Raw genomic sequence first — 21852 nt, 5'->3', positions numbered from 1 at the left:
GAAAAAAGTAAAATGAGAAAATGAAAATAAAACAAAGCCAGCCAAGACTGGACTGAAATCGGACAGAAACCCGATCCAAAATCAGAACCGGAATTGAAACCAGAACCAGTGCGATGAAACTGGTATCGAAAATAGAACTGAAACTGGACGAACTCGGGACCGACACCCAGATCTAAATATGGAACCGTATCCAGACCTGAAAATAATACTGAAATCAAAATCGAAACAATACGATCCCAAACCAAAACCGAAGCTGAAGTTAGATCAGACACCAAACCGAAACCGGATACAAGTCCAAAACCAGAACCGAAACCAAAAAGGTATCGAACTCGATACCGAAATCGAAGTTGAGGCTTGTTAAGTTATCGTCCCTTATCAAGGGGTTGATAAGCGCAATACAAAGCTTTAGGGCTTCAGAGCTTCAGCAACCCCATTGTAATATCCATCTACGCGAGGGAAATCCTATTACAAATATGAATGTGTCATACACATATTTAGCAAGCAAAGCTCTGGCGAACTCAAGTTCCCCATGGAACTTGGGGGTGGGGCGGGATGGCCTAGAAGTTTTAATATGGTCATATTAATCGAGATGGCCGGGATAGCACCTTAATGGTGCTTTGTTACCGGAACGTACCGGATCTATATCCGGCAAAGGACTATCAATATCAATCCTTTGGAGGTTATCTATCGTTAATACAACAAGTTATCGTGCATATCATTTTCATAAAAACAACTTATATGCACCTGCTGTTCGGAGTCGACATAAACATTTAGGTCCACAAATTTGTAGGAAATATCTGCTTTACTTCGCCTTCAGTAATCCGTGTAAAAAAGCTCTAAAATTACAAAAGCTTTACAATGACCCAAAGTTCCATGGAACTGGGTTCGTTGCAGGAGACATGGCCTAGAAGATTCAATGTGGCCATGGTAAATGGTTCCCGAGATGGTCTGGCTTGCGCTTTAATAGTGCTTATTACCGGAACGTACCGGGTCTACATCCGCCAAAGGACCATCAACATTGATGACACTCCCCACAACATTTGGGGAGTAGCTTTGGCGCTATAACACCAACAACGTCTTATTCTTAATTCGCAATACAAAAACGAAGTGCGTCTAAGATATTACAACTTTTACCGTTATCTCTCAGTCACAACCAAGTGCTTATTTTATCTATACGTAATAAGATTAGATATTTAACATATCTATGTACATATATATCGTTCGCTTGGAGCTAAAGTCAGCTATGTCCAAACGCTTGAATTTTGATGTTAAGCATACTAAGGGGCCCTTAATTCAATACCGACAACGCTATTAATGAACATTGCATGTTACTGATTACTCAAAACTTAACTTGACTTAGAAGTCTGTTGAATTTTGATTTTCTATGTAAGTTCTAAGTGACGTTTACATTTTGAGATGCCATTTGTTTGTTTCCATTTCATTTTGACATTTTGTCATACAAACTGACATTTATTTAAAAATAAATTTCAACGCTGATTATGATGCCAGATTTTATGTGCCAAGTGGAGTATAATCGTGGCTAAGTTGCCAAGTTTACGCCAAGTCCAGTCAAGTCAATGCTAAGTATCAGTAATGGGGGCGTAAAGCTGGAGACATTGGTGCTTTATCGGTAACCGTATCGGTAACCTTTTAACAGCTGATTCGACCAACCTTATGAGAATCAATGCAATCGATTATTGGTGCCGCTAAGGTCGTAACCGTATCGTAGCCAACCAATTGGGTTTTGGTTAACCGTCGTAACGATAAACAGCTGATTACGTTAGGGATACGGATACAGCGATACGACATACGGCACCAATGACTCCGGCTTAAAGCTGGAGACATTGGTGCTTTATCGGTAACCGTATCGTTAACCTTATAACAGCTGATTCGACCAATCTTATGAGAATCAATGCAATCGATTATTGGTGCCACTAAGGTCGTAACCGTATCGTAGCCAACCAATTGCATAGTACAGGTCTACAAGTAGGATATGTACCAGCACGCACATACACAGCCACGCTCACCTGATAAAATGCTTGTTCTTGTTCGTTTTTTTGTGGATGCTATTTGGCACTGTTGTACTTCTTAGGTCCATGAAAAGTGTAAAAGCTGCCAACGAAAACTGCGTAAAATTTTTATCGTAAAATTACAAAGAAATATCCGAATTCACTTTCAAGAAAGCACTTAATTACATCTCTCTTTAAAATCCATATGTTTTGGACAATTTTAATTAACAAATTGTGATACTTTATTGCGAAAACACGACCAAAACCGTCGGGGGAGGTATTAAGAGACGCGTTTTTGCCTCGCTTCCAATAATTCGAATACTTTTTCTCCTTTGGACTATTGATAACAGGACAAAACGCGTGTTTTCACTTCTCTTTACACATTTTTGGACGGGTTATTGCAGTCGATCTCGGTTTCAAACTGTTTTTCGCGTAGAACTTTTGAACGGGTAGAAAAACTTAGCACCCGTGTTTGTATTCTTAATACTGGAATAACTACGCGTACTCAGATACACCAATTCAATACTTTTGTATAATTTTCTGTAGGATCCATATAGGTGCACTACATTTTAATACTAAATTCGTTCAAAAAATTTTACTATCACAGCAACCCATCTCTGATATTCCGCTCCTTTTTTTGTTTCCCTGCGTCGCTTTCCACTACAGCAATCCCGGTAATTTTGACACTTCGTTCAGTGTCAAACGCATGTTCCACACAGGTTCCACTGATCTCCACAATAGTTTGACACTGACCGAAGCGTCAAACGGCAGTGTGTTAGAAAGAGAAAGGAATTGTTTCCTTCTCATACATATAATACTTGTAAACCTGTACTATGAACCATTTGGGTTTTGGTTTACCCTCGTAACGATAAACAGCTGATTACGTTAGGGATACGGATACAGCGACACGACATACGGCACCAATGACTCCAGCTTAAGTTCGGGTGTAACCAAACATTACATACTCAGCTGAGAGCTTTGGATACAAAATAAGGGAAAATCACCATGTAGAAAAATGAATCTAGGGTAACCCTGAAATGTGCTTGTATGACATGGGTATCAAATGGAAGGTATTGAAGAGTATTTTAAAAGGGAGTGTGCCATAGTTCTATAGGTGACCGCCTTTTCGAGATATCGCCATAAAGGTGGACCAGGGGTGACTCTAGATGCGTTTGTGTGATATGGGTATGAAATGAAAGGTGGTAATGAAGGTTTTGAAAGGGAGTGGCCCTTAGTTGTATATGTGAAGGCGTCGATAAATCAATCCAATCACCATGTTTCATCCCTTTTTTCGTATTTGGTATAGAATTATGGCATTTTTTCATTATTCGTAATTTTCGATATCGAAAAAGTGGGCATGGTCATAGTCGGATTTCGCCCATTTTTAATACCAAGATAAAGTGAGTTCACATAAGTAGGTGAACAAAGTTTAGTAGTAAAGATATATCGATTTTTGCTCGTTATCGTGTTAACGGCCGAGCGGAAGGTCAGACGGTCGACTGTGTATAAAAACTGGGCGTGGTTTGAACAGATTTCGCCCATTTTCACAGAAAACTATTATCGTTATAGAAGCTTTGCCCTTACCAAATTTCATAATGATTGGTAAATTTTTATTCGACTTCTGGCATTAAAAGTATTTTAGACAAATTAAATGAAAAAGGGCGGAGCCCATATCATTGCTGGAGTTGAATGTTGACATAATTTACTTATATGCTGTAAAGATATTGAATTTTTGCTTAAAATTTGACTTAAATTTTTTTTTTTTAGTGGGCGTGTCCTTCATCCGATTTTGCTAATTTTTATTAAGCACACATATATGCCGTCTTTCAGTGAACTTTACAGCTCCGGCTCACGCTCAATTCTCACGGGAATGCTCTGGATCATTGAGAATTGAGAAGCAGATGTCGTGAAATTTTCGCACACGTGAAATGTGATAGGCAGATGTCGCCGCTGTTTTTCATTTAACTCATACGGCGAAAGGCTAAGCAGCGACATCTATTTTTGAAAAAGTAGGTATATTAAAGGCCGCGTTGCCAACCTAAAAAGAAGTAATTAACAAATTATCTGGCTCACAAATTGAACCAGACTTCTATCTGGATTTATCTGGCTCAAATCGTTGTTGTTGTATTTACATGCAAAATTATTTATCTGGCTCAGGATTTTGCCACCGGATGATAGCTATAGTAAATGCCAAATTTCATCATGATATCTTCAACGACTGCCAAATTACAGCTTGCGAAACTTTGAAATTACCTTCTTTTAAAAGTGGGCGGTGCCACGCCCATTGTCCAAAATTTTACTAATTTTCGATTCTGGGTCATAATTTCAACCCACCTACCAAGTTTCATCGCTTTATCCGACTTTGGTTATGAATTTTCGCGCTTTTTCGTTTTTTGATATCGAAAAATTGGGCGTTGTTGTAGTCCGATATCGTTCGTTTTAAATTTCATCACGATACCTCAAAAGTTACTCAAGTTATCGTGTTTGCGGACGGACGGACGGGCGGACATGGCTCAATCAAATTTTTTTTCGATACTGATGATTTTGATTCCTTTATACCTGTACAACCAACCGTTATCCAATCAAATTTAATATACTCTGTGTGCAAAGCACGCTAAGTATAATGAAAAATTTCCTTACCATAAATTTAAAAGACAGCCAAGGATTTGGCATTTTCCTCAAAACTGAGTTTTTTAGTTGATCTTTCGTTGTAACTTTGGAAGCACAAGAGTGTCGTATTCATGTAAAATTTTAAGATTTGAGTTGTTTTCATGGTTTCCAATATAAAATTTGATTGAAGCATGGTGCATACGACGAATAGGACACCTTCTGATTTTTAGGTAAGGATAGTTGTTGGCTTCATTTATTATTATTACTTTTATTGTAAGAATTGAATACATTTAATTAAAAAAAATGACTCGTTTTCACTACACTTTGTGCAACTCCTTATTAGATACTTCAAAATGGCCACAATAGCTCGATTTGTTCATCTGGCTTACAACTGGCTCAGAGTTGGTTGTAGTTTTTAATATTTTTTAATTGGTTTAGGTAATTTCTTTGTTTTTTTTTTTTTTTTTGACTTCGAGATCACTGCAGTTTGCCTTCTACTTCTACGTAGAAATCAACGAATAAACCATGCTGGGAGGAAAGAAGAAAAATAAACAATTTAAAAAATAGAAGAAAACAATTATTACAATTGTAATAGTTTATACCCATAAATATAATAGAAGAAGGAAATTAGGTAAATAGCTAATTTAATCCATCCTTCGCGCATATTTTTCGATAAGTTATCTGTACTTAATATCGTTGTGGGATCGTAAAGTCCAGCTCCCGTCATAACAGGACGATTCTTATAGCTGTGTATATAAGAAAAGAAATGTATAATTATTAAAAAGAATGCATTCGAATTCTATGATTTCGAGCAAAGAGTGATGGGAAGGGGGTTGGGGTAATGCGTAAATGTTGAAGGCTTTTATTTTTTATGTTGAAACTAAAATTAAGTAGTTAAGACTTTATTTTTAAGACTCCTTCCATTTCGAGGTATCCTAAAAGCGTAGTCTGTATAACTTTTAGGACCTCGTAAAGAGCGCTGTGCTCATATTAGTGACTTTTCAAAGATTCAACTACACTGACCTTATGCAACATTTATGTGCGTTAAAGCTCCGTTTGATTTTGTTAAAGACAACTCTCATTGAACTCTTTAAGTAATTTACGTAATCTCCATTACTTTGATGATTCATACGTGATCAGTGTTAGACATTTCCCTTCACATAATTAATTATGTGCAAACATAAATGTAACAAAGTAAAACCAATGTTTTTCGCTTTTCTAAATTTGTAATTAAGCTTATCATATGTATATTTACAAATTCTTCTTACCGCCATACGTGATATGCTATCAAGGGTATGTTAATGCACAATGAAAACCATTCGCCACACAATAGGAACAATAAGTTAAGAAAAATATGTAGCACATATTCCGGTAACACCAACTGTAAGTAAAAGTAAAATAATTATGTGCATGAATTGCGTTATTTATAATTAGACCAAGACAAAACGTAGACGATCTAGATATGAGATGGTGAGCGCCCTTTGTTCGGCCAGCTTGTCACACTAGGGAGTTCTATGTAAATTATTGCAAATATCTCATACTTTCCAACTTACCGGATTTAGACTGTTGCATTGATCGATGGGATTTTTATAATCTGTTTTCAATTCATCAAAAGCAATTACATGAAATATCGCAAAAAATATTAAAAATGCATCTCCTATCAATGCGACAATATATGTCATAGCCGTGAAGTTGAATGTCATTTTTATTTTGTTTGCAAATCAATTCTTTCACAGGCTATAATCTTTTCTCACGATAAAGTATGTTATAAGCTGGTTAATGTCGTAAATTGTTTAAATTAAATATTCCTTAGTAAAAACAAAATTCACATATATATCCACTTTACACAATTCGAACACTTCAAGTAGATGTCAAACGGTTTTCGGTGTAGCCATATTAACAAATAACACCAAAGAGGATAAATACAATAAGAGCCGTCACTCGTTATTTTTTTGGCATTTACTCGATGTATACTGAGAGGTAGTCGCTACTTTTATTTTGGGCGAGATGTTTATAAATGTCTTCTATACATTTTCCTGGGGTATTTGTGTTTATTTTTCCGACTGTATTTAATTAATTTATTTAATTCTCTTTCCAAAAATCACAGTTGCACAAGGGGCCTACACGGCATGGATAAATGCGAGACAATTAAAAATGTCCCTCTCAGAAAACATTCGGCATCAATTTTTTCAACTTCCAGCGAGATACTCGCCACAAAATAACGAGTGACGGCTCTTATTGTATTTATCCTCTTTGATAACACACTGATGTAATTAGCTACGTTCCAATGAAGTGTGATCCAGATACGGATAGAAATTTAACATGCAAATGCAACAACGCTGTGATCCTGATATCTACCTGGTACAGTTTCGGATCAACAGGGCTCTGCTGATTAGTTTTTTGTGGAATATTTTTGACAACATACCTTCTGTTTTTGGTAGCAATTGCAATATGCACTAGGGCATCCGGTATTTAACATATTTTTTTCACTCGAAAATAAATTTAAACTTTAAGTCTTTAGATAGGTAGATAGATAGATGTTGTGAGGTTAAACACTGCGACCTATTGGTCTATTGTGCCCTCAATTCTCTTTACAACACTTCATCCAAGCCGAGTTCCCTGAGAAAATCCAGAATGGTTCCTGGCTTCAGAGAGTGTATGTGACTATTTCCTAGTTTGGATGATCCTAGGATTCTAAGTCTTCGTCTCGCGACTGCCTCACATTCCTTCAGGATGTGTTCTGCAGACTCATCTTCGACATCACAGAAGCGACAGAGGCTACTAGCTGATATGCCCAATTAATGCATGTGGCTCTTTAGCCTACAGTGACCTGTGAGTATACCTGTTACAATCCTAAGGCTACTTTTTGGGAAGTTAATCATAGCCTTATATCGCTTCGAGTTGTACCCTTCTATTAGTGCCTTTGCCTGCCGAAGTCCTGGACTCTCGCGCCAGTGTTGTTCTCTGAGGCACGCCTCCTTTTGTATAAAGTCCTCCCTTATTGTATGTGACCCTATTGGCACCATAGGCTCGGGTCCTATTGGCTTTCCGGCCGCTGCCAACTTGGCAAGCTCGTCGGCTCGCTCGTTACCATCCACTCCTCTGTGTCCAGGTACCCATGCCAGACGGATGGTGTTGTTGACTCCTAGATTGTTTAACCTCTCCACGCACTCAAGGACTGTTGATGATTTGATCTCAACCGAAGCTAATGCCTTGAGTGCAGCCTGACTGTCACTGAGTATAACGATTTTCTCGTTGGTATATCCCCGCTGTAAATTTATCTCTGCACACCGGCTTATGGCAACAACTTCGGCCTGGAAGATGCTCGGATATTTTCCGAGTGGTAGGGATATTTTGGTTCGGGGCCCGAAGATCCCCGCTCCTATGCCCTCCGGTGTCTTCGAGCCATCGGTGTACCATATTATAGTGTGTTCCTGGTGAAGCGCTTCAATCCTGGAGGTGTCCCACGTACATTTGTTCCCCAGCTCTATTTTGAAGCGCTTCTCAAATTTAATTATCTTCCTCGTATCATCTCTGGGAAGTTGGATAAGTGGAATCTGCTCCTGCAGCTTCGCCATGCTCCGTGACTGTATCACTTTGCCTCTTCCACATCCCTCTTTAGCTATGTTTACTAAAGTACTCCTGGCTGCCTGCTCAATTATTATATGTAGAGGCATTAGCTCAAGCAGCACTTCTATTGCTGCCGTCGGGCATGTTCGCATGGCTCCCGTAATGCAGACACACGCTAAGCGTTGAAGCTTCGTGAGCGATTTTTGTACGGTCACCATGGTTGTTACGGATGCCCACGCAACTGCTCCGTACACTATGATAGGTCTCACTATCATAGTGTACATCCATCAAACGTGACTCCCAAGTATTTCACCTCAGACGTGTACTCCATCTGTACTCCATCCATTGTGATTTGCCTTATCCCTTCCAGTTTCCTTTTCCTGGTAAAGGGCACAATGGATGTCTTGTTAGGGTTGATGCTTAGCCCTACCTCAGTACACCATTCTTTCGTTAACCTCAATGCCCTTTGCATTATGTCGCAAAGGGTGCTCTCAAATTTGCCCCTTACAATGATAACAATATCATCCGCGTACCCCTGACATCGGATTCCGTTGTCTGAGAGCCTCTGTAGAAGTTCATCTACTACCAGGCTCCACAGCAGGGGTGACAGGACGCCCCCTTGTGGACATCCTTTCGTTGTTTTAATCTCTACTGTACCGTCCCCACTTGAGGTTTCGGCAATCCTCATGCGCAATAAGGCGTTTATCCACATACGGATTGGACGCTGTATCTCTCTTCTCTCGAGTACCCGATTCACACTTTCGTGTGTCGTGTTGTTGAAAGCCCCCTCTATGTCCAAAAATGCGCATAGAGTTATCTCCCCGCACTCGAGCGCACTTTGGATTTCTGTGGACAGCTGATACAGTGCAGTTTCTGTCGACCTGCCTGTTCTGTATGCATGCTGATCTTTATGTAGTGGCACTCTAACGAGAGCCTTTGATCTAATCTCATGGTCTACAATCTTCTCCATTGCTTTGAGAGCAAAGGATGTCAGGCTTATAGGCCTAAAGGACTTAGGACTGGAGTAGTCCTTTTTAGCCACCTTAGGTATAAAGACCACTTTTGCTCTTCTCCACACCGTCGGGATGTATGCCAGTGCGAGGCTATCCCTCATAATCCTGACCAGGTGTGGGATCAATTCCTCGCCCTGCTGCAGAAAGGCTGGATATATACCATCCACTCCCGGAGACTTGTAGCTCTGGAAAGACTTTACTGCCCACTTAACTGTGCCATCGTTGGAGAGTTCTTTAGCGAGGTTCCAATCTGTGGGTGTTGGTCTCCCTTCTCGAGCCTCCTCCGTTGAGGTATCCGAGGATGCGTCCGGAAAATGAGCTGCAAGCAGGGCACGTGCTCTTTCTTCCTCAGTCCTTGAGTAGGTTCCATCAGGGAGCTTAATTGATAGTCGTGTCTCCCTTTGGTCCTTGGCTAGGGCTTTGTGGAGCCTTGCCGCCTCTGGAACCTCCGAAATACCCTCACAAAATTTCCTGAAGCTCTTTCTTTTAGCTTTTCTAATCTCTTTGTTATATGCTGTTAGATTCGCTGTGTATTGCTCCCAGTTTCCCGTGCGCCTCGCTTGGTTAAAGAGTTTGCGCACGGTTTTCCTCATTTCCGAGAGTTTCCTCGACCACCACGGGGGTTTATTTCCTGGGCCTTTGGATTCTCGACAGCTAGAGTTAAACGCTTCAATAATGACACGGTTGAACTTATTAACTCTTGTCTCCAATTCCATATAACTTGTTCCTCTGTTCCTACTATCTATGATAGGAAGATTTCCCTGTATTATGTTCCTGAACATGTCCCAGTTTGTGTTCCTGGGGTTTCGCCTTGGTGGTCCTTCTATGGGCATAGCCCCGATGACGAACTGGATAATAAGATGGTCCGACATTGAGGGTTCAGAGGAAACCCCCCATCCAGAGACCAGCTCATCAGCCAGATCGTTACCCAGGGTTATGTCCAGGACTTCTTCTCTAGACCTAGTGATGAAGGTTGGTGAATTCCCAACGTTGTAAATGCTTAGGTCATTACTAATAATAAATTCAAGAACGGACTCACCCCTCGAATTGGTGTCTGTACTGTTCCATACCTCGTGGTGCGCATTCGCGTCTCATCCCATGATCAACGGTATTTTTGCCCATCTGCAGTATTCCGTCAGTTTCTTCACACCCTCTGGAGAGACCTCGTAGTTGTCTCCCGCAAAGTAGGCCGCTGAGAAGACGATGTCTGTTGACTCTCCTTGTATTACCATCGTCGCCTGAACTGCTACGAGGTCTTGACTCATAAACTCTGTAATGCAAAAATAGTTAATGGAGTTGTTAAGCACTACACACGCTCTTGGTCTTTCTTGAGAAAGATCCCAAATTACCTTATTATTTCTCTCTTTTAAGCCTCTCACCTGACCTTTGTACACCCAAGGTTCTTGGATGAGTGCTATGCCCAGATCTTCCGAGGCAAACCTGCGTGCTATTACTGCCGAAGCAGCTTTAGCATGGTGCAGGTTGATCTGGGCAACCTTTGTGTATGGGCCGGTCAGTGCTGAAGCCTTACCGGCTCGTCCTCATCGGACAGCCGCGGGTTTTCCTCTCTTCTGTCCTCCTGGTTGGATGTTGCTGCCCTGGATGTTGTTGCTACCTCCTCGCTTTGCTCCCCAGTGCTCTGGACTTGTCCTGGAACGTGGGGTTGTTCCACACTGGCTGGGGCTTTTTGCTTCCAAGGTCTGACCGGGACGAAGCTGAACCGGTAGTTCACCTTGAAGCTAGCTTCCTTTATTTTAATGAACGATGCCTCGTCAATTGCCATGTTTACCCGCAAGCCCCCCTCCTCAGCACTGCTGCTGATTATACGCCACATCCCAACATTTAAGAAGGTGTTCTGTGCCTTCAGCAGTTTAAGTGCGAATTCTTTGTCGCTACTTCTGGGGAGATACATAGTGACGGTGTGCGTCGGCGGTATATCATCCCCTTTCCTCGTAATAAGGGCATGGCCCTCCCAACTATGCAGAGTTGGTGTGACTCTGGTCAGCCATTCGGCTGTTTCCTCATCCTTGCAGTCTACAAGGAGTAATCCTGGCCTAAAGTACACGCCGCAGAAAGCCAGAGATTTCTTTCCCCATCCCTTCGATACCTCGATCATTATCGTGTCTTGCAGCCGCGTCAGCTCTTCCTGGCTCAAGACCTCCGCCGGGTATTGCTTTGGAAGCACCGCCATCCGTATGCCCTTTAAGGCATCCGAGTAGCCCTGCATTCTTGGCCTCCCTTGCGCAGTTGATGTACCAGGTGCTGGCAGCGGCGCATTCGCTCTTCTTGAGGTAGACGGTGTGGGGTAAGCTCTCTGTCCCCTGGTCTGCGTTGCGTCCTCCCGTCGTGCCTGACCTCTTCTTCGGTTGTCAGCGGGAGCGCTTTGCTTCTCATTACGGCTTTTTTGTTGATTCCCGCGGTTATGTGACCCGCGGTGATGCGATGCGTGCTCGCCTCTTGCCGTTTCCCTCTCACCCCGCCTTGATTTCCAGGCGGATGGGTTCTTCTTGCTCGGCCTCATGTGTTGCAGTGCCTTCTCGCGTGCACTGTCCGGGGTCCTTCCCTGCTTCAGGTATCGAAGTCTTTACATTACATTCATTTTAAATCTTGATAGAAAAGCTATACATATTTTATATGAAAAATACAAGAATCACAACATAATGAGCAAATTTTTTTTGCACAAAGCTCCTGACATAGGTACAATTTTTTATATAAGCCTTGGGATGAACGTTTTTTAGTTCAAAGCATTTCTTTTGGTACCTCTCCCGACATTTTTGCACGTGTTTTAACTGCCGACCGCTTTGGAAATCATAAGAACTCTAGCTTTTTCTAAGTGAAAAAACTAATAATACTAGTTATTAGTTTAATAATTTGTTCTAACTTTTGAAGTAAAATTTTATGGAGCGACTCGGGGAAAAAATTCAAAATAACAGGCACCCTATTATGTGTTTCGTTGATTGCTGCCAACTCTCATAGTAAAGGGTCAATTAATGGTGACTTATAACCATATAACCATAACCAGATAAAACAGCTGATCGAACCTACCTTATGAAGATAAATGTAATCGATTAATGGTGCCATACCATAACGCTAACGCCATAACCATATCATAGCCAACCAATTAGTTTTTGGTAAAAGGGCTAATTAAACTTCCATAACCCTAACGCCATAGTCGTAACCATACCCATATCCGTAACCATCTCCAATGTGATCGATTAATGGTGCCTTAGCCTAAAAATCTTGAAAATTTCATAAAAACGAAGAAAAGGCAAATAATTACAAACACATTCCACAAAAAATAAGTCTCTTATTAATAACGTATCCAAAACAATGAATAAAATCTACAAAGTTATTAAATTCACCAACTCACTTTTAGGTTAGTTAGGATATGGCAATAAACAAAATACAAATTGGTTGGCTATGTTATGGTTATGGCGTTATGGTATGGCATCATTAATCGATTACATTGATTTCCATAAGGTAGGTTCGATCAGCTGTTTTATCTGGTTATGGTTATATGGTTATAAGTCACCATTAATCGGCCCTTAAGGAAGTTTAATTAGCCCTTAATGATCCTGATCGTTCGAATGAGATTTGATCACAAATTATACACAGAATATTGTGCATTCACGAGTTCAAAATTGCTTCGTCACTACGTCACACTTGACTGCTACAGCGAATAAAGGAAAAAAAGAAAAAACAAGAGCTAAAGGCAAATGACGTAAAAATTGCCCATAAAAACAGCTGAACTAATGTTTACATGCGCAATGCGCCACCTTCCATAATTCCATCATGAGATTTGAACGTTATCCAGAGCTCGATGACAACGGAACGTTACTATTTGTTCGACTTTTATTTAATTGTATGTTATCGAAAAAAGAAGCAAGGTTAAACTGTAGTCTTTAACTAGAGCTCAAACTCGCAATGAAAAATCACGTTTAGTGGTCTATGAAATCTAAGAATTCTACGGATATTCTACTCATATCTGTTTTGGCCATCAACACTGGCTGGCCTCACAAATCACACAAACAAGATTGCGCATTGCGCATGTAAACAAAAGATCAGCTGTTTTTTATGGGAAATTTTTACGTCATTTTCCTTTAGCTCTTGTTTTTTTCTCTTTCTTTGATTCGTTCAAGCCGTCAAGTGTGACGTAATGCGCAGAACGAAGCAATCTTGAAAAAAATTTGCCCAAGTGCGTTCACATATAACATATTTAAATAATCGAAATCATTAATGGTTACTTACTTACTTACTTAATTGGCGCTTAACCGTCTAAACGGTTATGGCCGTCCAACAAGGCGCGCCAGTCGCTCCTTCGCTCCGCCAACCGGCGCCAATTGGTCACACCAAGGGAGTTTAAATCGTTTTCCACCTGGTCCTTCCAACGGAGTGGGGGCCGCCCTCTACCTCTGCTTCCATAGGCGGGTTCCGATAGAAACACTTTCTTGGCCGGAGCATCATCTTTCATTCGCAAAACATGGCCTAGCCAGCGCAGCCGCTGCGTTTTAATTCGCTGGACTATGTTGATGTCTGCGTATAGCTCGTACAGCTCATCATTAAATCTTCTTCGGTACTCGCCATCGCCAACGCGTAGAGGTCCATAAATCTTTCGAAGAACTTTTCTCTCGAGTATGATTTTCGTTCGCCGAGAGAGGACTTTACTTTTCAATTGCCTACCTAGTCCAAAGTAGCATTTATTGGCAAGATTGATTCTTCGCTGGATTTCAGTGCTGATGTTGTTGCTAATGTTGATGCTGGTTCCCAAATAAACGAAGTCTTTTACTATTTCGAAATTATGGCTGCCAACAGTAGCGTGGTTGCCAAGGCGCATATGCGCTGACTCTTTGCTCGATGACAGCAGGTACTTCGTTTTGTCCTCATTCACCATCAAACCCATCTTTACCGCTTCTTTTTCCAGCTTGGAGTAAGCAGAACTAACAGCGCGGGTGTTTAGGCCGATGATAATGGTTGGTGTAGAGATTAACCAAAAATATTTAATATTACGAAGGTTAAGGTGGTGATTGCAATATTTCTAAGAATTCGAGTGTATACACATAATCAACGCATGATTAGCATTTATATGCCAAAATTAGCATTTACCACCAAAAACTCCCATCGTGATTTCGTCGATCACATTTCACATGTTGATCCTATCGACGGGGTAGTTTTCATCGATCCCGAAAAAAATCGCAAGGTGCTTGTACAAGTCTTTGCCGCTTTCAGATATGGACGTGAGGATTTGGACGTGCTTGGTCTGACATTTCGTAGACTTGTATTTAGCGCATGAGCAAATATATCCGCCACAACAAACTGAACATTTGAAGTTCCTCCTTATTGTCCAGTTTCTTTGTCACTACAACCCGCGTCTGGCGATACGGGTAAATCTTACGGCATTGACTATGAGTTAAAAGCCTTTGTTGGTAAGTATAATTAACAGTAACCAATAGCTACATTGTAAAAAAAATAATGCACAAGTATATAAAAAAAAAATACTATTTGGAGCCTGCGAATCAGATTCACTTGGGCAAATCATAAGAGTGGTATTCGTGTAAAATTTTCAGTTGTTTCCATTGTTTCAAATATATAATTTGATTAAATCATAGGGTAATTCTTTACTTTAGCTCACAACTGCTAAAACTCGTGCAAAATTATTGGGAGGGGTGTCAAAAGACGTGCTTTGGGCCCAGGATCACAAATTAGAAAATTTTCATGTGGTTGTTGTAATTTTGATGATTTTGTTGAACCCACAAGAAAAGCTGGTAAAAGTGTTTTGCGCAGATATAGTTTTGGTCTCTAAACCGGTGTTGGACCCACCCAGGAAAGGTGTTCTGCGCAAAATTACTTTGGTTCCCACCCCCGGTTTCGGAACTCCCCAGGGCCATTTTTCGGTTTTGGAAATATCTTTTGACAGAAACTAATTATTTAATTTCCGCTTTCGGATTCGCGGTCCTGGGTTCATAACGCGTCTTTGACACCTCGCAATATTTTTGGACGAGTTTTAGCAGTTGTGAGCTAAAGTAAAGAATTACCATAGCTTCTCCAACCCAATTGTCAACCTCACCTACCCGCGGCGAACCACGTTTTTTTAGCATCCGAGGCATTGGCGACCCCAAGTTCCTCATGGAACTAGGGGCTGGGGCGGAATGGCCTAGAAGTCGAGAAGTGTGGTTATCGCTATAACATCAATGTCGTTGCATTTAAAATTTTAACTTTCATATTTACTGAAGTATCCCGTGATCTTTTAGTTCGCCCATAACCTATTATAATCTCACGGTTTTATAATAATAATTTATTTGAAATTATATTAAGTGATACAGAAAACAGTTTAAATTATGGTAAGAAAAATCTTCGACTGAAAAAATATGACAAAACATTTTTTTCTTCATAATCTTGAATTACATAGATTGCTACAATTTCAACAGTGATAATTAATGCCAGGTTTCGCGCGGCGAAAAAACTGGAGAGATCAGGGAGGTAGCCGTTTATTCTGTTGCAAATATCATCGATCTGTGGCCATTATTCTGCAGTCATCGGCGTTGGAAACGATAGCAACTCCTTCTGGTGGCGAAGGTAGCTTAGATATGTAGAAATTAAACAAAAGTGGGGATAGGACACCACCTGTGGCATCCCTTGTTTAATTCTTCTTGGTTTTGATGTCTCGTTTCTAAATTGCACAGATGCCTGCCGACCACCCAGATAATTTATGGTTTCCCTTTTGAGACAAGGAGGAAGAGGAGACCCTTCCAAGTCCAGCAGTAATGTGCCGTATTTTAATGCAGGGAGAGCAGAATGGCTTCGTGTGTCTGGCTGAAGAAGGTGGACAAAGACTGATTGAAGACATGTGCTAGATATTTGAATCCCTCATTGTTTTTGAACATCGGCATGGCTATCTAGCACTACTGCTTTGGATGTTTTAACATGTTTTGGTGAAATTTACGGTGACGATTTAATTAGCTTTAACATCCACTGTTTGTTGCATTTGCCTGCGTGTGCCAGGGATAATGGGATTTTGGATCAATTCTCTGCATACAAATTTGAAAATTTTATGCAATTCCTGAAAAAGTTGATAAAAAAGCCCAATCAAATTTTGCAGCAAAAAAAAAAAACATCAAAATATGGTTCTCTTATTATTGAACCAAAAAAGAAAAGGACTCATATTTCTTTAGTAAGGGGACAGACCCAATAAAAATAATAGAAACAATAAACGAATCGGGAAAGGACGTGGTAGTAGCGAACGCATTCCTTAAAGTCGATAATTATTACGAAGCACCACTTGAGTCACTTTCAGCCCTTGGTATATTGGTTGGAAGTAGGTTGGATGAAATGAGACTTGAAATTTCCTGGAAATATATTGAACATAAGTATTTTTGTATTCCTTTTGAAAATAAATATCTTCTCATACCCTTACTTCATAACCTTTTTCACAAATTTTCTAACTAATAACGTAACATTTCCAAAATGTTTATTTTGGAAAATATATTATATTCGTAAGAAGCTTTCATAAGGCATCAATGGTAAATTTAACTTTATCAATTTACTCGAATTCACATATGAATGAAATGTTACGTTTTGTTGAGTGTAGTATGCTTTATTATTTTTTATTAATATGAATATTCACATACATAATATCTTCTTGATGTAAAAATTTAAAAATTACAAAGTTCAAAGTAACTTAAACACAAAGTTAAATAAAAATAATAACAACCCTACAGTGAGGACCTCCTCATATATTTTCAAATAAATTACTATAAATGCTACTCGTAATTATATTTCTTTTTTTGCATGGAGAACATATGATCAGAAAGAATGGCGAGCCAGGACATATTTGAAGAAGACATAGATATGTATATCTCTACTCCGAATAGGAAAAGCAACGCCTTTTTAAATATCTCCAGCTCTACTACCAACCAAACATCCAAGGATATGGTAGATGTACTTCTCTCCGCTCCCAATGCAACGGACCCCTATTTCGAGGATGTAGCACAACACAGCGAACCGTTTCCATCTCAATTATATGCAAATAACGCCAATTTGCATAGTTCGTCTGGCTCTACAGCCAATCAACTAAGAATTAAAAAGGTAAAGCCGGTGAAGGGCAAAGTAAATGCCAATTTGGTCGATGAATTTGCTTCGAATTCTATTGCAAGAAACCCCCATTTCGTGGTTGTAGCACAACACAGCGAACCGTTTCCATCTAAATTATATGCAAAGAACGTCAATCTCCGTAATCCGTCTAGCGCCACAACCAGCGAACCATATACGCCAAAATTCCGAAAGTTTTACTTGTCAAAGGGCTTCAATGCAACAAATGCCCATTTGGTCGATGTAGCACTACACAGCGAACCGTTTCCATCTAGCTCAAAAGCTATAAACAACAATTTCAATAATTCATCCAGCTCTAGTACCAACCATACACACAACCAATTGATTGATGTACCTCCCTCCAATTCCGATTCAGCAAACACCGATTTCATCGATGTAGCACAACACAGCGCGTCCTTTCACTCTTCCTTAAATACAACGAGTCCCGTTTTGAATAATGCGGCTACTTCCTTAACCAACGAAGGAACATTCCCTACAACAAACGAAAATATAATGGCGATACTACAAACAATATTACAGAAGCATATCGACCTGGAATTTAGATTGACTAAGATTGAAGAAAAGGTGCGTAGTGAAATATTGAACTGTTATTTGTGAAACCCTAGTAATTGTAGCCGCAATACCTTGATTCTCTTTAATTATTATTTATGCTATCATTTCAGCTTCCAGAATTGGCAGAAGTCATGGCTCAACATAAAGTCGTGCGTGACTCAAAAGTTCTGATTAAGAAAACGCACAAAATAGTATGCCGTATCAGCGGAGAAACGGAAAATTATACTCACACCGAGCTCTCTATCGTTATGCCACTAACATCGCTGGATTCAGTTTATGACATTGAGAAAAAGTTGGACTCAGATGATTATCAAGAATCAATGGTATTTTTGAATACTTTTAATTGTGTTTCATAACTTAAATTGGTGGTTTTCATTTAGAAATCATATATCTTTATGCTGAAAGGTGCATTATCAGACATTATTGGAGTAATGAGAAAACTTTTCTCTGGCAACGTTCTTTTCAATTTTAACTGGGACGGAGTACAGGGCAAACGATCTTTATCTAAACTGAAACTCGTGAACAGCGTACTTTTTGATAGTGTAATTTAAATTGTTTTAAAATGTTATTACTAACATTGTCAATTCCTATTAATTTAGACGTTTTCAAACTGCAAGGCAGGATCAACTTCGAAGACAGCATGAGACGGTGTTTAACGCTGAGCCACAACCGGCATAAACAAAGGCGGTATCTGATCAATAAATCCAGCTCTGCAACAGCATAAACCTACCTACAACAAACGAACAAGACACACTGAAATAATCTTGATTAAAAATTATAGAAGAACCTAATAATTCTTTTTTTCCTACGTTCCTATTCTAAGCTTTTTATGCTCTTATTAAAATAATATTCAACAATCTCGTAAAGTTTGCAAAGATTTTTAAAACAATTTAAATGCAATGTATAACAAAAAAGTATTTTGACTATAAATATTTGTGATGAACCTACCTGAAATAATTCAAAGTTTTTTCCTACGTTACTAAGCTTTTTATGCTCTAATTAAAATAATATTCAACAATCGCACAAAGTTTGCAAAGAATTTTAAAGCAATTTAAATCCATGTATAACAAAAAAGTGTTTTGACTATAAATATTTGTGATGAACTTACCTGAAATAATTCAAAGTTTTTTCCTACGTTACTAAGCTTTTTATGCTCTTATTAAAATAATATTCAACAATCTGGTAAAGTTTGAAAAGAATTTTAAAGCAATTTAATTGCAACGAATTTGTCAATAATTTTTAACCAAAAATTTATAAACTAGATGTATAAGAAAAAAGTATTTTGAATATAAATATTTGTGATGAACTTAACTGAAATAATTCTAAGTTTTTTCCTACATTACCAATCTAAGCTTTTTATGCTCTAATTAAAATAATATTCAACAATCGCACAAAGTTTTCAGCTTTCTGAACTAAAATAAAAAAGGTATAGCATTAAAATTGGCGAATTACAAGTCAACTTACTCAAATTGTGAATTGCCTACTCGCGATTTGATGGTTTACTGCAACCAATAGTTCTGTTAGTTCTTCTCTTTTGTTTTCTATATCATTAATTAATTTATTTAAGTTTCCCTTAACTTTGTTTGCATACAATCGCATACAATAAAATTTGTATTTCTGGGTCACCAACAAGACTGAAAAACTATTCCTTCCTTATAGTTAATAATTTACAACTATTATAAATAATGTAATATATTATAAAAATGTTGAATAAAAGAAATGTTAATGGATTTGAATTAAAGAAATGTTTTATTTAATAATAAGGGGAAAAAACCATGTAGGAAAATGAACCGAGGGAAACCCTGGAATGTGTTTGTATGACATGCGTATCAAATGAAAGGCATTAAAGAGTATTTTATGAGGGAGTGGGCCATAGTTCTATAGGTGGACGCCATTTAGGGATATAGCCATAAAAGTGGATCAGGGTTGCCTCTAGAATGCGTTTGTACGATATGGGTATCAAATGAAAGGTGTTAATGAGTATTTTAAAAGGGAGTAATCCTTAGTTCTATAGGTGGACGCCGTTTCGAGATATCGCCATAAAGGTGGACCAGGGGTGACCCTAGAATTTGTTTGTACAATATGGGTATGAAAAGAAAGGTGTTAATGAGTATTTTAAAAGGGAGTAATCCTTAGTTCCATAGGTGGACGCCGTTTCGAGATATCGCCATAAAGGTGGACCAGGGGTGACCCTAGAATTTGTTTGTACAATATGGGTATGAAACGAAAGGTGTTAATGAGTATTTTAAAAGGGAGTGGGCCTTAGTTCGATAGGAGCACGCCGTTTCGAAATATCGCCACAAAGGTGGACCAGGGGTGACTCTAGAATGTGTTTGTACGATATGGGTATCAAATTAAAGGTATTAATGAGGATTTTAAAAGGGAGTGGTGGTTGTTGTATAGGTGGTCGCATTTACGAGATATCGCCATAAAGGTGGACCAGAGGTGACCCTAGAATTTGTTTGTACAATATAGGTATCAAAAGAAAGGTGTTAATGAGTATTTTAAAAGGGAGTAATCCTTAGTTCCATAGGTGGTCGCCGTTTCGAGATATCGCCATAAAGGTGGAGCAGGGGTGACCCTAGAATTTGTTTGTACAATATGGGTATCAAAATAAAGGTGTTAATGAGTGTTTTAAAAGGAAGTAGTGCTTAGTTCCATAGGTGGACGCCGTTTCGAGATATCGCCATAAAGGTGGGCCAGGGGTGACTCTAGAATTCGTTTGTGCAATATGGGTATCAAACGAAAGGAGTTAATGAGTATTTTAAAAGGGAGTGGGCCTTAGTTCTATAGGTGGACGCCTTTTCGAGGTATCGCAATAAAGGTGGACCAGGGGTGACTCTAGACTTTGTTTGTGCGATATGGGTATCAAATGAAAGGTGTTAATGAGTATTTTTAAAAGGGAGTGGGCCTTCGTTCTATAGGTGTTCGCCTTTTCGAGATATCGCCATAAAGGTGTACCAGGGGTGACTTTAGAATATGTTTGTACGATATGGGTATCAAATGAAAGGTGTTAATGAGTATTTTAAAAGGGCGTGGGGCTTAGTTCTATAGGTGGATGCCTTTTCGAGATATCGCCATAAAGGTGGACCAGGGGTGACTCTAGAATGAGTTTGTACGTTATGGGTATCAAATTAAAGGCATTAATGAGAGTGGTGGTAGTTGTATATGTGAAGGCGTTTTCCAGATATCGTCCAAAATGTGGACCAGGGTGACACAGAACATTATCTGTTGGATACCGCTAGTTTATTTATATATGTAATACCTGCCAAGATTTTAGGGGTTTCTTATTTCGCCCTGCAGAACTTTTTCATTTTCTTCTACATAATATGGTAGGTGTCACAACCATTTTATAAAGTTTTTTCTAAAGTTATATTTCGCGTCAATAAAAAAATCCAATTACCTTACCATGTTTCATCCATTTTTTCGTATTTGGTATAGAATTATGGCATTTTTTTCATTTTTCGTAATTTTCGATATCGAAAAAGTGGGCGTGGTCATAGTCGGATTTCGTTCATTTTTCACACCAAGATAAAGTGAGTTCAAGTAAGCACGTGAACTAACTTCATTAAAGATATGTCGATTATTGCTCAAGTTATCGTGTTAACGGCCATGCGGAAGGACAGACGGATGACTGTGTATAAAAACTGGGCGTGGCATCAACCGGTTCCGCCCATTTTCACAGAAAACAGTTAAGGTCATAAAATCTATGCCCCTACCAAATTTCAAAAGGATTGGTTAATTTTTGTTCGACTTATGGCGTTAAAAGTATCCTAGACAAATTAAAAATAAAAAAGGGCGGAGCCACACCCATTTTGAAATTTTCTTTTATTTTTGTATTTTGTTGCACCACATCATTACTGGAGTTGAATGTTGACATAATTTACTTATATACTGTAAAGATATTAAATTTTTTGTTAAAATTTTACTTTCAAAAAAATTTTTTTTTAAAGTGGGCGTGGTCCTTCTCCGATTTTGCTAATTTTTATGAA

At 39.1% G+C, this 21852-nt stretch overlaps 1 protein-coding gene across 1 annotated transcript; it reads right to left on the bottom strand.

Moving 5' to 3' along the window:
- Positions 1–4867: 4867 nt before the first annotated feature.
- cni (protein cornichon) lies at positions 4868–6799 on the bottom strand. The gene is made up of 4 exons (XM_067769941.1): positions 6173–6799; positions 5888–6000; positions 5222–5365; positions 4868–5147 (listed from the first exon to the last, which is right to left on the bottom strand). The coding sequence occupies exons 1-4, from the start codon at positions 6320–6322 to the stop codon at positions 5120–5122; spliced, it is 435 nt and encodes a 144-aa protein (XP_067626042.1). The 5' UTR covers positions 6323–6799; the 3' UTR covers positions 4868–5119.
- Between the last annotated feature and the right edge of the window lie 15053 nt (positions 6800–21852).

Source organism: Eurosta solidaginis, chromosome 2, assembly GCF_040869045.1.
Source record: "Eurosta solidaginis isolate ZX-2024a chromosome 2, ASM4086904v1, whole genome shotgun sequence".
Taxonomy (NCBI): Eukaryota; Metazoa; Arthropoda; class Insecta; order Diptera; family Tephritidae; genus Eurosta; species Eurosta solidaginis.
This window is presented reverse-complemented; position numbering and strand designations above follow the sequence as displayed.

Bases quoted from the DNA above. Each gene is read 5' to 3' on its own strand.
- cni (XM_067769941.1), bottom strand. From the start codon at position 6,322: ATGACATTCAACTTCACGGCTATGACATATATTGTCGCATTGATAGGA. The intron at 6,001-6,172 runs GTAAGTTGGAAA...TTTTACTTACAG, and splicing joins AATGCAACAGTCTAAATCCG to TTGGTGTTACCGGAATATGT. The intron at 5,148-5,221 runs GTATAAACTATT...CTTTCCTCCCAG, and splicing joins TTCTTCTATTATATTTATGG to CATGGTTTATTCGTTGATTT.